Source organism: Cyclospora cayetanensis, unplaced genomic scaffold (assembly GCF_002999335.1).
Source record: "Cyclospora cayetanensis isolate NF1_C8 unplaced genomic scaffold, CcayRef3 CcayRef3_contig_341, whole genome shotgun sequence".
NCBI lineage: Eukaryota > Apicomplexa > Conoidasida > Eucoccidiorida > Eimeriidae > Cyclospora > Cyclospora cayetanensis.
This window is the reverse complement of record NW_020312305.1, coordinates 1,232-15,115: the sequence shown is the minus strand read 5'-3', so window position 1 is coordinate 15,115 and position 13,884 is coordinate 1,232. Positions and strand designations below refer to the sequence as shown.

The 13,884-nt window shown below is 54.8% G+C and overlaps 2 protein-coding genes across 2 annotated transcripts; one reads left to right on the top strand and one right to left on the bottom strand.

Annotated features, from left to right (window-relative positions):
• Positions 1–1,635: 1,635 nt before the first annotated feature.
• On the top strand, positions 1,636–3,705 carry LOC34623899 (40S ribosomal protein S13-2). Its single transcript, XM_026334024.1, has 3 exons — positions 1,636–1,782; positions 2,528–2,615; positions 3,485–3,705. Exons 1-3 carry the CDS (start codon positions 1,636–1,638, stop codon positions 3,703–3,705), a joined length of 456 nt encoding a protein of 151 aa, XP_026189809.1.
• A 2,593-nt stretch (positions 3,706–6,298) lies between these two features.
• LOC34623898 (polyglutamine-repeat protein pqn-41) lies at positions 6,299–12,627 on the bottom strand. The gene is made up of 12 exons (XM_026334023.1): positions 11,826–12,627; positions 11,342–11,484; positions 11,032–11,170; positions 10,621–10,693; positions 10,239–10,566; positions 9,783–10,190; positions 8,478–9,069; positions 8,230–8,441; positions 7,719–8,121; positions 7,385–7,673; positions 6,823–7,085; positions 6,299–6,402 (listed from the first exon to the last, which is right to left on the bottom strand). Exons 1-12 carry the CDS (start codon positions 12,625–12,627, stop codon positions 6,299–6,301), a joined length of 3,756 nt encoding a protein of 1,251 aa, XP_026189808.1.
• Between the last annotated feature and the right edge of the window lie 1,257 nt (positions 12,628–13,884).

Sequence of the window (13,884 nt, the reverse complement as noted above, 5' to 3'; positions counted from 1 at the left end):
GCCATGTAATCCTATGTGTGCCGTGGATGCCTCAATGGAAGCCATGCATATGGCTGCAGCTAGGGGCAACGGAGGTCAGTGTGCCAGGAGCGCTAGGAAGGAGCAGCTGCTGAACTTTTGAGAAACGCTGATTGGACATTTGGTGGGCGGGGGAGGGTCGGTAAATCAACAAGGAGAGGGGAATTGTGCAGGCGTGTGGGTCAGCATTACGGTGAGGGAAAACAGTTATGAATATGCATCCCCGCCAATTAACGCCTTTGCGCATAATTGGCGCCTTGGAAGCTTTCAGAAATAACTTGAGAACCATTGATCCACTTTCTGAGCAGTGACAGGGCTGGATTAAGGGATGCACTCAGCAAATATTTTACGTATGGTGACGGCAAATCCAATACCATTCTAATTCTTGACTGCTGACAGTCTAACAGAAAGTTTATCCTCACATAAGTCTTGCTTTTTAAAAAAACGAGAAATCAAATGATTGAATCACCAAATGAGGTTAGCTCATTTGCGAATCCACATTCATTGTACGAGCGGGGAACATCCGGATCGAAGTATGTGGCGCTGCCTCTAAGGTCTCCGTAGAGAGCTGCTGAACTCCGAATTAAACAAGCTTACTGGAAAGTTACCGGAGGCTTCTCAAGGGAACTCCTATCCTGACTGCGCCTGCCTATGTTTCAATAAACAGGGAAAGGGTCTAGGGCGCGCGTAGCTGCACCCCCTGAGTACTCCGAGCATTCGCAGCTAGTTGCACATGGCATCTAGCGCACAGTCACACACCGTTGCGGCGTCCTGTAACTACAAAACACGACTCCGCAGCGAAAGAGATATGCGACCAGACAAACCAGTGCGTAAATTTTGAGCTAGCGCTTCATCAAATATAACGAGTGTGACGGAAAGTGTGTGCGCGTAGTGCGTTTCGCTGTACCCCGCCGCTATCTGCAGCATGCTATGCCCGGTGAAGTCTCTGCTTGTTGTTAGTGTTGGTGCTCAGCCCGCACAGGCGGTTATTTTGGCAGCCCCAAGGCCGAATGAGCAGCTTCGTGTGCGTTGTAGAGTGACACACAGTAAAAACCCCTCAGTGCGTAAAACCACAGACACGGCACGTCGAGGTGGGTTGTTCGGCATGGCAGGGACGGCCTCTGATGCGTATCGGCCACATGGCTGATGAGGCAGTCTCGGTAGCACAAGTCTTTGCTGCTGTACCATTCAGGATAGGGGGGATTCTTCACGGCATAGACCTTCGCTGTGTGTGCGCGTGCGGCGTATGCATGAGTATTTTTTCATGGGGCTGTGTTTGTGTTTGCAGGAATACCGCGCGCAAGCCTTCGATCGCGCGGCTCCCCCACGGGCCATTTCTAAATGCGGAGTTGAAATTAATAAGAGAGCGTCAGTAGACCGTATGCGAGAGCATCTTGCACATTGGATTTGTTGTTTGGCAATGCGGCTGCTGCAGGCAGCCCCAGTTCAGGTTGGGGCCTGCTCTGGCCATGTGGGGCGTGCGGCCTTCTCTGTGCGCCTGGCGGCTACGGGCGTGGCACTCGTTGTTGCCGTTTCCCATGACTAAAACGGATCCCCTTCTGGTTTTTCCGACTTTGGCCTTCGAATTTCTGCTGAAGGAGATCAGAAAAAGCCACGATGGGCCGCATGTACGGTAACGGCAAGGGTATGAGCGCCCCGGCGCCGCCCTTCAGGCGTAGGCCCCCCAGCTGGCTCAGGGTGAAACATCAGGAGGTTGAGGAACACATTCTCAAGCTCGCGAAGAAGGGCCAAACGCCTTCTCAGGTCAGAAGCTTTCGAAGCTGCGACACTCACATGCGCGAGCAAGCAGAGCGGCGGCAGCACAAGCAGAGGCCGTGCCCGGAAGCTGCCCCCGGCTGGCTGCTGCACCTGCCTGCAACTCCTGGGCAGACACGGCAGCTCCTGCTGATTGATTTGACGGGTGTCTTCTGATGCCGACCGCAGTGGCACCCCCGCTTTCTGCAATGGCTGGGCTGAACGGCTGCAGGCCCCAAGTGGCCTGCCAACGCCGCGTTTGGGGAAGGGCGCCGTAGGGGAGAGGCTGCTGTGTAGATCTCAGATTCATGGAGATGGACGGGAGAAGGGGTGGGTGGGGTGTTTGCGGAATGGGGTCGGCTTCTTTTGTCGCTCGAGTTCGGAGTGTCAGGGGGGGCCTTGTCATAGCCTTTCTACATCTCCTGCTCGAATATGATCCCCGGATGAATGGGGAAGCGCCGCTTTTCGCAGCCTCCAGCTTTCTCGTCTGGCTGGCAGCACCCTCGCGTCGCTACATTTCAAGTCTCGAGCTCCCTGCTTTCTAGGCCACTTGGGTCATCCCATGGCTCTTTCAAGGCGCTTGACGTTTGTTCCTTGTCAGAGAAAGGTGTCATCACCTGTTTCGCATGCGTTTTTAGTCGGTCTGAATCTGTGCATCCTGCGCCTCCGTGGTAGTTCCAGAGTGCTCAAGCCTCGGCTGCTCAGCGCTCATGTTGCTCATGGATGCGTCCCTGCACCTCTCCTCTTTGTGCAGATCGGCGTGACACTGCGGGACCAGTTCGGTATTCCTCAAGTGAAGAGTGTGACTGGCAGCAAGATCCTCCGTATCCTCAAGAACCAAGGTACTTCCGACGAACGAGAGATAGACCGCTTGTTAGAGCCAGGCCCATCCCGCCTTTTCCTTGGTCATGAATCTCTATGCTTCCTGCTGTCTCAGTTCATGCATCCGTGTATGTATGTATGCGCACCCTTCGGGGAGTCAGGGGATAGGGGCAAACAGGAGTTGCATAGTTGCAATCCTGACTTGCAGATCTGCATCATATCGTCTCCCCCGCGTTCGTCCCTCTGGCCCCTCTGTTACATACGACTTTCCGGGGGTAGTCATGAGGCGAGCTTTTTAGAGTTGCGCAACTTAAAAAAACTCTTTCTGCATGCAAACTGATGGGGGGTTGAGTTGCTTTTAGTGCAGCCTCCCAACCTCGCATGCAAGACGCATCCTTATCGGAACTCGAGATTTAGCGCGGCGCGACTTTTTCTATAAGTGCCACCGCCGCCGTCGCCCTCGGGTGCATTGTCTGGGTTGTTCTGGCAGACTTTCTTGCGACTATCTGCTGGAGCTGTCATTTTTCTGGATCTGTGTTGTTGCTTGGAGTCTGGCCACGCTTTCTTTTTTTCATCCTCTCGAAACAGCATGTGACGCGGGCTCAACTATGCGGACGGCACATTTAACGTGCGCGACTGATTTGAATTTCTCAGCATGGGCGCCGTGGCGTCGATGCGTGGGAGTGTATCTGAATATATATATATTTATTGGTCAATCTTTGTGTCGGTGTGCACGTAGATGTGCATCTGTGGGTGCGGTGGGCGTTGTGTTCTTTTTGAATTTATTGCTTTTTTGTCTAGCGCCAGCGTACACAAAAAGCGCGGCGAATCTCAAGGGGCCGCTCAGACGTGCGCATGATTTTTTCTTGCACCTTTTTTGTTGCCTCAGGCGTTGCCCCCGAGATTCCGGAGGATCTGTACTTCCTTATCAAGAAGGCGGTGGCCATTCGGAAGCATCTTGAGAAAAACCGAAAAGATCGTGATTCCAAGTTCAGGCTGATTCTGGTGGAGTCGAAAATCCACCGGTTGGGTCGCTACTATCGTCGCACCAAGCAGCTGCCAGCCACATGGAAGTATCAGAGCTCAACGGCTTCTGCCTTAGTGGCATAGAAGAAGCCTTTAAACACGCCTTCGTTTCTCCTGAGCGCTCGCGCGGTCTCTTGCGCCCTCTTTTGAGTGTTTAGGAGGCAGTCTTGAGGCATATACATTTGCAGGCATCTTGCGCGCGCATACAGCAGGAGGGCTTGGCTGTGGGGGGAACACGGCGCACACGGGAGAACTGCGCATTTCTAGTACGGATAAACCCCAGAGTGGTGTGCAAGCGGGTCTTTGCATCGGGGCGTAGGCGCGTGAGAAAGAAGGAAACGGAAAAGTGGGCAGAGAGGGGGTGCAGCTAGCTGCACAGTAGGGAGGGAGAAGAAGACACGAGACAGATGTGGCGAGCAGTGACAGGTGGGCAGTTTTTTGGTAGGCAGATACTTGTGGAGTGCGGCGAAACGATGGGGTTGCCACCTAGCGACTTGGCATATACAGAAAAAATGTAGAAGAGTGGAGCTTTGAAGTGAGCGAACCGGGGTACAAGACGCATGACTGGCCGCATTTATTCGCCACCTGTGCGGCGGCAGGTGGCACGTAGGGTCTGGAGCTTCTCTCCAGGCTGCATAGCGGCTGCGTAGATAAATAAAAGTATATATATTTAGGCGCTTCGAGAGTCCTTTAGCGCGTACACTCCAGTCTAGGCAGTGCCGAAAGTGGATGTGTTAGGCCTTGTTTGAGGCGCGGATTGCTGGGGCGTTGGGAAGGCGCACAGGAGGCGAGCCGCACGTCTTTGCAGTGGGGATATGACTATCGTATCTCGACCCCACGCTGCGGCGTATGCCTCCTGCCACCACCTTCCGGATCTTCCTTTTGTTCCTTCCTGCTCCCTGCTGCGTGGCCTCAAATCTGAGCCTTGGAAGGAATGCTGTTGCGCCTTCTGTGGATTAATGGAGCAGGCGGAAAGTTGCGCTTGAAGAAGACTGGTTGCCACAGAAACCGCAATAGTAGGGAACCTCTTTATTCGTTTTTCCGTTCGTGTGTCGTGATTATTTTGAAGTCCTAGCTCAACCCACGAAGGCAAAATGTGGCGTTCCTGGATGTGCCAGATGCTTCGTCCAACAAGCTCTGTATGATCAGAGTGGCTAGAAGGTGCAGCTAAACGCCCCTAAGCTCGTTCTCGCCCCTCACGTCGGGGGCTCTCGGGGATGCGGGCGGGCACAGGGAAAGAATGAAGCTCGTTTGGAAAGCACTCAATGGCGTTTTCTACTAACGTTTACACTGAATCAAGCAGGAGTGAGATTGCTGGGAGTTTGGGGAAGGCGTGCCACACTTTGGGAGGAATCTGTGTTATAGCCGGCTTTTGGTGGCTGTGCTGCTGTGCTTCTAGCGCTCTACCCTATCCTATTTTTCGTAAGAGTCTTCTATGAGGTCCCTCCCTAGAACTGCGCCTCCTCTGTGCTGCACAGCCTCTTCCTGGCTGGTCTCGTCCTATGCCCTCCACACCACTACATTTATGTCCCTGTGGGGGTGGCGTCTACCCACCTCCGACTTCGCCTGTCTCTGCTACTCTCTCACCCGATTCGCTGCTGAGCGACTCTAAGAAGAGAGTTCAGTCAAAGGCAGTCAAAAGGGCGAAGGGGCGAGTGTCTTGGTGCTATTGAGGCACACGCATACAAACACCCCAATTGTCGATCTCTATATATAATGTACTTGCAATCAAGATTCAGCGCGTCAGACGTGCCGATTCATCCAGCAAGCACATGGAAGCAACCTTTTCCGTGCAAATATCTCTGGCTATGTGCATTCATGCGCCGCCAACAAATAAGGGAACTGCGACTGCAGCAGTTCAAGAAGCAACAGTACGGCGGCTGCAAGACTAGACAACTCAGCAGTATATATATATATATATACATACATACATATATATACACATGCATATACGTATAGCTGTGTATGCCTATACATATACATACACTTTTAATTCAAGAGCCACCAGCCCTTGCACTGCCATGCTCTCTACCGGCTCCGCGATGGCGGCCTCCTCAACAGAGAAGCGAACGCCACCTCTAGCGGTATGCAGGAGCACACACATACTCCATGAAAGCATCTGTGGCAGCAGTAACACTGCCTGCTGCGCCTGCAAACCGTATATGCTCGTACTGCTGCTCCTGCCATTGCTGTTGCTGCTGCTGTGCCGAGGAAAACACCATATGTGTCGTCTGCGCACTGCAGCAGCACCTGAGACTTTGCATGTTTGTGTTAGAGCTGCGCAGCCGTCTGTGCATGAGCGGCAGCTGCAGGAGATGGGATTTTCTGTTGCGCCTTGCTGTCTCAGAGCAGCAGCCACAGCCCCTAGAGACTTTTCCCACACCAGGCAGCTTCCTACTGGAAGAGCCGACGCGGAAAGGGAAGCCTATTTAACGCACTCTTCTCTACGGCTCTCTAGAACAAGGAGCATCCCCCCATGCGACATGTAATTTCAACTGCACAGGAGCTTGGCGGGCAAGGGTAGGGGGGAGCAGTGCGCGTGGTGGTGGGGGAAAAGCAGGAAACAGGAGGCCACCTCGAGCCAAGCCAAGCCGAGCCGAGCCGAGAAGTGCAAAAGGATGAGCAGCAGAAGCAGCAGCAGCACGGCGCTACTGCAGCCACAAGAAATGCTGGAATTCTACTGAAAGCCACGATACCAAGCACCGCTTAAAGGCAGTCTTCCCCCTCGCTCTGGTGGGCAAACCCGTTCCGCCGCAACTTCTCCCTCCCCCCATCTCGCCCCTAATCACTCTCCCCGAAAAGCGCCCTTTGCACTGTACATGTAGCGGCAACAACAAAACTACAGGAGAACTGCTGGGCTCCAGTTCTCCTGGTGCGTTTGGGAGATGGATACGGGTGGCTGCTGCTGGCCCCACACCGCTGCTGCTGAGGGCACTGCCGTTCCTTGCTGCTGCTGCTGCTGCTGCTGCTGCTGCTGCAGCGGGAGCTGGTGGGGAGGTCTCCACGCGTCTGCCTGCCTTGCCCATATCGGTTCCGTGCGATGCTGCGGCTGCTGCAGCTGCTGTGAAAGCTGCTGCTGCTGCTGAGACGGCGGAGGCTGCCAGACGCCGTGCAGCTGATGCTCGCGCTCGAGATGCAAAGGCCAGCACTGGTGGTGATGATGCTGCTGCTGCTGTTCGTGCAGGGGGGGGAGAAGCCCGCTGCTGCCGACGCATGCGGACGGGTGCACAACCTCTCTCTGCTGGAGGGCGTGCAAGAACTGCTCTTCTTGCCGTTGCTGCTGCTCCTGTTTCAGCAGCAGACGCCTCCATCGGTAAACGCACTGCTGAGCTCTGCGCAAAAGATCCTCCGCAACGACGCCGTCGCCGATGCAGCTGCTTCCGTTTACTGCAGCTGCAGGTTCCGAAAGCCGAATGCGCGTGGCCAGCTCCTGCACGATCGCGATTGCCGTGATGAGTTCGTCCCTGCAAGACACAGCAGTAGCGAACACGAATGCGACAAAGAGGGCTGGCTGGACGGCTAGCAGTCAAATTCCTGCGAGAAAAACCTCAAGAGACACGCACAAGCGCCTAAAAAGACACCCTCAACATCTTACTTGATTTCCCAGTCCGAATTAGGATGCGCATCGGAGGCCCCTGTATCACCAATCTGGCGCATATTATGTAGATGTTGCTGCTTGAGCTGCGCCTCTCCTGTCGCCGACGACGGGCGATGCTGCTGCTGCTGCTGATGCTGCTGCTGATGCTGCTGCTGCTGATGCTGCTGCTCCAAAGGAGGCCCTACTGGAGCAGCATTCTCCGCAATGCGCCCAGCCAGGGGAGTTGCCCCCTCTGCAGGAACTTCCCCGTCTGCTGCTGCCGCGGAGGTGGCGAATGCGTCTGCTGCTGCTGCTGCTGCTGCTGCCGCTGCTGCACTGCTGTTGAAAGTGAGCCGACCTCGATCGGAAGCAGCAACAGCAACTGCAGCGTCTTCGTCTCCTCCATCGTGCAAGCCACTGGACGCACAACCTTCTCCCAAATACGAGTCAAAGAGAAAGTCTGCTGCTGTTGCAGCTGCAGCCGGCAAGCCTGCAGCAGAAATAAGAGCCGATGCGGCACTTTCGTTAGAAATGGGGGGGGGGCTGCTGAGTCCAGGAGGTACACGCAAAGGCTGCTGCTGTTGTTGCATTTGCTGTTGTTGCAGTTGCTGTTGTTGCAGTTGCTGTTGCTGTTGTTGCTGCTGTTGGTGCTGCCGCAGCTGCAGCTGCTCAATTTCCTCGACCGTAACAACATTCCTACTGGCGAGGCTCGCGGCGTTGCAGCAAGTGCTGCTGCTGCTGCTGCTGTTGCTGTTGCTGGTGCCACTGCAGCTGCTGCTGCTGCTGTTGTTGTTGCTGTTGCTGTTGCTGTTGCCACTGCAGCAGCTGCTGCTGCTGCTGTTGTTGCTGGATCGAACGTATGCGGCATCGTTAAAGCCCGTTCCCAGAAGGGGCGAGAAGAAAGGGATGTATGCATTTCCGTTGGTGATCCTTTTTTGTTCTACCGCCGTTACGGACGTCGCTGTTGTTGCGGCTGCAGAAATCATGCCCTCTGCCGCAGGCTGAGAGGCCCCTTCTGCCTCGCTTGCCAATTGCTGCTGCTGCTGCTCCTGCTGATGATGCAGCGCAGAGAGCATAAGCCCGCGCAGCTCTCCAGCCGTGACTGGTGGACGTTGCTGCTGCTGCTGCTGCATCACATCGGAGAAGCTTACTCCCAGACAGCAACAGAATTCCTCCAGCAAGAGACAGGGAACCTCAGGCTTCCTCACGGCAGCTATGGCAGGCGCTGCTGCTGCTGCTCCACCTCCTCCTCCTGCGGATGCAAATCCGTGAGATGGACGCTGGGCTGCACAGCGCTGCAGAAAAACTTTTACTGCAGGATCTGCCGTGAGCATAAAGACAAGCCCCTCCCCAGACTTGGCGTCTCCCTCCTTGCTGCTCGTGCAATTGCTGCTATTGCCATGGATCCTGCCCAAGCAAACCTCCTCCAAGTGGCTCTTCCAAAGGAGGGCAAAGTCTAGCGTCTTCAGAGTGTCGACGCTCAGCTGGAGGGCCTTGCCTAAAGATACATCCTGGGGTGTCAGCAGCGAGTATTGCTGCTGCTGCTGCTTTTGCTGGTGCTTCTGCTGAGGAAGCTTGGACTGCTTCTTAGCCGCCTCAACATACTCGATGATTTGGAAGTCGCTCGCCAGCTCCTGTAGGTCTTGCAGCGCGTCTTGCTGCTGCTGCTGCTGCTGCTGCAGGCGAGCTACCTCCCGTTCCACATGGTCGATAATCAGGAAAATCGAGATATCGCTATCTGACAGCGTGTGCTTTGAAAGTGCTCCTCCCACTGCTGCACGCGGAGGAACGAGCCCCCTGCAAGCCAACAGGCCTGCGCTGCAGAGACGTCGCAAACCTGCGAGGCTTGCTGGGCAAGTGCTTTCGCTCTGCTGCAAACACACCAGAGTCAGCATCCACAATAATATCAGCAGAAGGAGATGCAGCCGCAGCAGCAGTTGATGCGCCCCTACATGTGCAAAAAGAAATAGCACAAATAAGGCTCGCACGCAAAAAAACAGCAGCAGAAAAGTACAACCCAACACAACGCAGGCGGGGGTCCCAACACAAGCGTACAGACACCGCAGACACAGTTCGACACGCGAAAAACAGCAAAAACGTCGCGCATGACTACCATTCATGGAGGCCAACACCACACATCTAAACACGCTGGTTGGCATATATATATATATATGTATGTATATATGCATATATGCATACATGCCAACCAGCTGGAAGAATGCTCTGCCTGCCTGCCGCTACGGGAAGTAAAGCGGAAGAAGCTGGAGGGTTCCCGACCGATGAAGACTGACACGCTAAGTCCATTGAAAAAGGAGGAGGAAAAGAAAGCGACGATTGAAGTGCAATTTACTCGCTCTGTGCGGGGGAAAAGGTTTGAAGGGAGTGTGCCGCCAGAGACAGAAACCGAGGAAAAGGCAAAACAGACAGTTCTCCCCTGCCTCTCCTCTCCTGCCCCTCCTCGACGAGGCTAAAGGCCATCACGGGATCAGCAGCGGAAAACCTCAAGCACGCAAGATCGATACAAAGCAGAAAAAGCGAAAGAGAGAGCAAGCTCATGACAGGAATCAAGCCTCCATCATCTGACCTGGGGGTGACCAGCGCACTTTCCATGCTTCATCTGGATGACAGCTGAAGCATCCAGCAAGATGTAGAGAGGCAAACTCTTGAACAAATCGGCACACGTTGCTTCTGTCCTTGTTGGGCCTGACAAAGCCGTTGCAGCTGCATTAACTGCATCCTCGACGACAGCAGCTGCGGCTGCTGCCGTCGCCACTGCTCCTGAGGAAACACAGAGCTCAGGAGTCTCCAGCGACACAGACACTGCCGAAGAAGAACCGCCTCCTCCTCCAGGAGACCTCCTTGCATCGCTACAAGAGACGCGGCGGGAAGAAGCAGCAGCTGCGGCTGCTGCTGAGCTGCCAACAGTTTCACTGGCTCCGACAGGCGCTGCTGCTGGTGCTGCACTCGTGGCAGCAGACTTTTCACTGAGTGTCTGCGGAGCTGCTGCTTGTGCTGCTGCTGCTGCATGCTTCCCTGCGGGGGGTGTTGCTGCTGCTGCAGCTTTTGCGGCAGCAGCGGCAGGTGCACTCGCCGCTGCTGCATAAGAAATACGACCACTTCCCACGCGCTTTTCTCCTGAAGTCGGTGCAGCAGCTCCAGAAGCCGCTGCTGCAGCAGGGGTTGCTGCTGCTACCATTCGAGCTGGCATGCGCGCTCCAGAAGCAGCAGCAGCTGCTGCCGCAGTACACGTAACTGTAGCGGATTCAGCGGAAGAAACGGCTGCTGATCCTCTTCTGCGAGCAGTTGCGTTAGCCTGCGCTGCTGGCTGCTGCTGCTGCTGCTGCTGTTGCTGCTGTTGCTGCTGTCGACTGCTGTTGCTGTTATTACTGCTGCTGCTGCTGCTGGCCGCTCTGCTGCCTCGCTGCTGCTTTGCGTTATGATCATCTGAAGAGCGACGCGAGGAGGTCGCTGCTGCTGCTGCTGCTGCTGCTGCTGCTTTGGATTTAAAGCTCACCGCCGCTGCTCCTCCTGCTGCTCCTCCTGCTGCTGGTGCTGCGGTTGCGGCTCTGCCTTCGCCACCACCACTACCACCACCACCACCACCACCACCACCACCACCACCAGCGGCGGTGGTGGTGGTGGTAGTCGTATTAGTATTATCTTCAGCAGTCCCGCCGCCTTTGGAGGGCAGGGAAGCTGAGGTCGTCTGCTGCAACAAACGGCAGAAAAAGACAGAGGTTTCGCTCGCTTGCACACTCGTATCCCTCTCTCCCTCTGGCTTCCTCGCTCGCTCGCTCGCACCAGAAGCAGCTCAGACACAGGACGAGACACGCATCTCACAGAAACTCTAACTAGACTTTGAAGCAAGCCACGTACTGCTCCGGAGGATGTGCTGCCAGCCGCTGAAGCACGCATAGAGGCCCCACGTCGATTATCTGTGAGAGCTTGGTGAGCGAACATATACATGTGAAGCTGCAAACGCAACGTAAACCGCCGACCATCCATCAGAGGCAGTCTGTCTCTGCTTTTTTGCGCGAGAGGACGACCTCTCCCCTGCTTTCAGCCCGCGAGAAAAGGCGCTTAACAAGTGCAAGACACAGAACGGCAGCCACTCTGCTTCGAGGCAGCAACAGGGGGGCTTACCACGGGGGTGGCTGCATGCGCAGCCGTTCTCCAGCAACGCGCAGGTGTGCAATGTTGCTGCTGCTGCATCTTATCAGCAAAACAAATAGCAGCCGCTGCACCTCTTTTTTGCTTCGCAGTAGAGCTCCACTGCCGGGCTAGATCTGGAGGCAAACGCATCCCCCAACACACATACAAACGCATACAAACACACACAACACACCAACAGCACATGCAACCAACAACAAGGGATTGTGGCAGAAGCAAGTGCAACGTTCTACACCCAACACACCAACAGCACATGCGACCAACAACAAGGGATTGTGGCAGAAGCAAGTGCAACGTTCTACACCCAACACACCAACAGCACATGCCCCTCAAGCGCAGCTGCTCCATACATATGTCTGCGCCACCCTTTAGCTGCACAAGCGACAGCAGGAAGGATTTAGTAGCAAACGTTTTTGCAAATGGCGCTGCAGACGCAGTGGCGGAAGAAGAAACGTACTCAACGGGTCTGTAATGGTGTTGTACTCCATCCTTAGCCACAGAGGAACATAGGCTTTTCGTCTTGCATCCATTCGCGGATACACGTGCTGACCTCCCTCCTGCTCCTGAGCAGAAGCTACGGCGTCGAGCACAAGTACTGCACCGCTGTTTGAGATGTCGCAGTGTGAAAGATGCAGCTCTTCGAGGAGGAGACAGCCAGCTGCCGCAGTCTTGCTGATGTAGCCAGCCACAGCTGCGGCTCCCGCATTGCCGATTGCATTCTTATACAGCTTCAACTTGCTTACGCGCATGTAGTGACAGTGCGTCGTTAGGAAAGACAACAGCGTCGAAACACCCGAGCCGCTCAGACTGTTATCCGCCAGATCCAGGGAAAAGACAACAATAGCAGGCAGCCGGCTGCCACTGCTGTTGTTGCTGCTGTTGTTGCTGCTGTTGTTGCTGTTGCCGCCACTCGTGCTGCTAGCAGGCCGATTGTGCTGCTGCATGCAAAGGGTCAACCATTGAACAAATTCATCGACATCAGAGTCTCGAAGACCCCTGCGCTGCAAGGCTACATGAATATTTACCATTTGCTGCTGCGGCTGTTGCGTTTCTCCTCGTGTGCAGCTGCTTCTCCCCCCTGTGCTGCACCGTTCCATGCGCAAATACGGGGAGAAACTGCTGCTGTGAGGGAAAAGCAAGGAAACACTGGTGTTGTTGTTGCTGTTGCTGTTACTGCTGCTGCTGCTGCTGCTACTGCTGCTGCTGCTAGGCGGGGGGAGGGTCCCTCCGCGAGGGGCGTTGTCGCTCCTAGGCCGCATGTTCGACACTGACTGACTGGCGTAGGGGGGGAGGGGCACAGCACATGCTTTCGTTGCATCAGCTACTGCGGCTGGGATCGGAATGCCGCCGCTGTGCTGCAGTGGTAGCAGCAGCAGCGGCAAAACTGTCGCCGTAGACCAGAGAAAGAGGCAAGCTCCAGCGTGCCAGAACCAGAATACTTAGAGCCAATAACGCATGCAACACGGCTGCTGCCCCTGCGAGCCGAACCGCCGAGCTCCAAGCAGCGCTGCAACTGCTCCTGCTACTGGAAAACAACAAGGTTGCAGACAGCAGCAGCGGAGAGGGAGCTAGTAATGGATCAGCTGCAAATGCTAACAGCAACAACAGAGACCTCGTGGTGCTCGCCTTGCCCTCTGCTGCCGCCGCTGTAACGACAACCGGGATGCTGCTGCTGCTCTTGGGCGTAATTGTAGGCCACCACAATTTCTTTTTCCGGGTGCTCATCTAAATAATAAGGAGACGTTTTAACTGTAGCACCGACTGCCCTTGTTGCTGAAGCTGCTGCCGTTGCTAGTGCAGCACGGGGCTCTTTTGCTGTTGCCGTTGCAGCTGCTGCTTTTCTTCGGCAGCTGCAGCACAGCGGTTACTCAAAAGTCGCAGACAGCCAAAATATTAAAGAACAGGGGCATATTTTTAGCGGTTGTTGTAAAAAAGTAAGGCTTAAACCTCAAGGCCTAAAGTTTAAGCAGTCTCAGCCGCCTTTGCGCCCTGCAGCATGGACCCCCTAATCGGTCTGAGGAGGCCATAGCCAACTCTTTTTCATGCATCCAAAGCTTTTGGCTACCCTTATTACAAGACCCTTCGGCTTTAATTCGTATCTGATCCTTGCTAAGCATACACGTAGTAGGCGTCGTGTAGTAATACTATCGTTCTTCTAGTGCGTAGCGGTGGAACTGGTGTTGGTAGACATGCTGAAGAACCTTCATGACCAAGCTCCCCTAGGGGCATCTTGCTTGACTATGGTGCACTCTGGTAGATTCAACCAGTCTGTACTATGATGTTCCCTCTTTTGCGAAGAACATCTAGCGCAACTATATTACAAACAGCTAGGGTGTGGGCCTTACTCCAAAGCTTTGGATGCTGCAACACTCTTCCCGGGATCACTCTGTAGCAACCCTATATCCTAAACCAGCATAAAATTTCAAGATACACTCTAAAACGTTTCTTTACAAGATTGCGTTCTCGCCGTCACCCCACAGGGTTGTGGCCTGTGAGTAGGAAGGACAGCCAAGGTC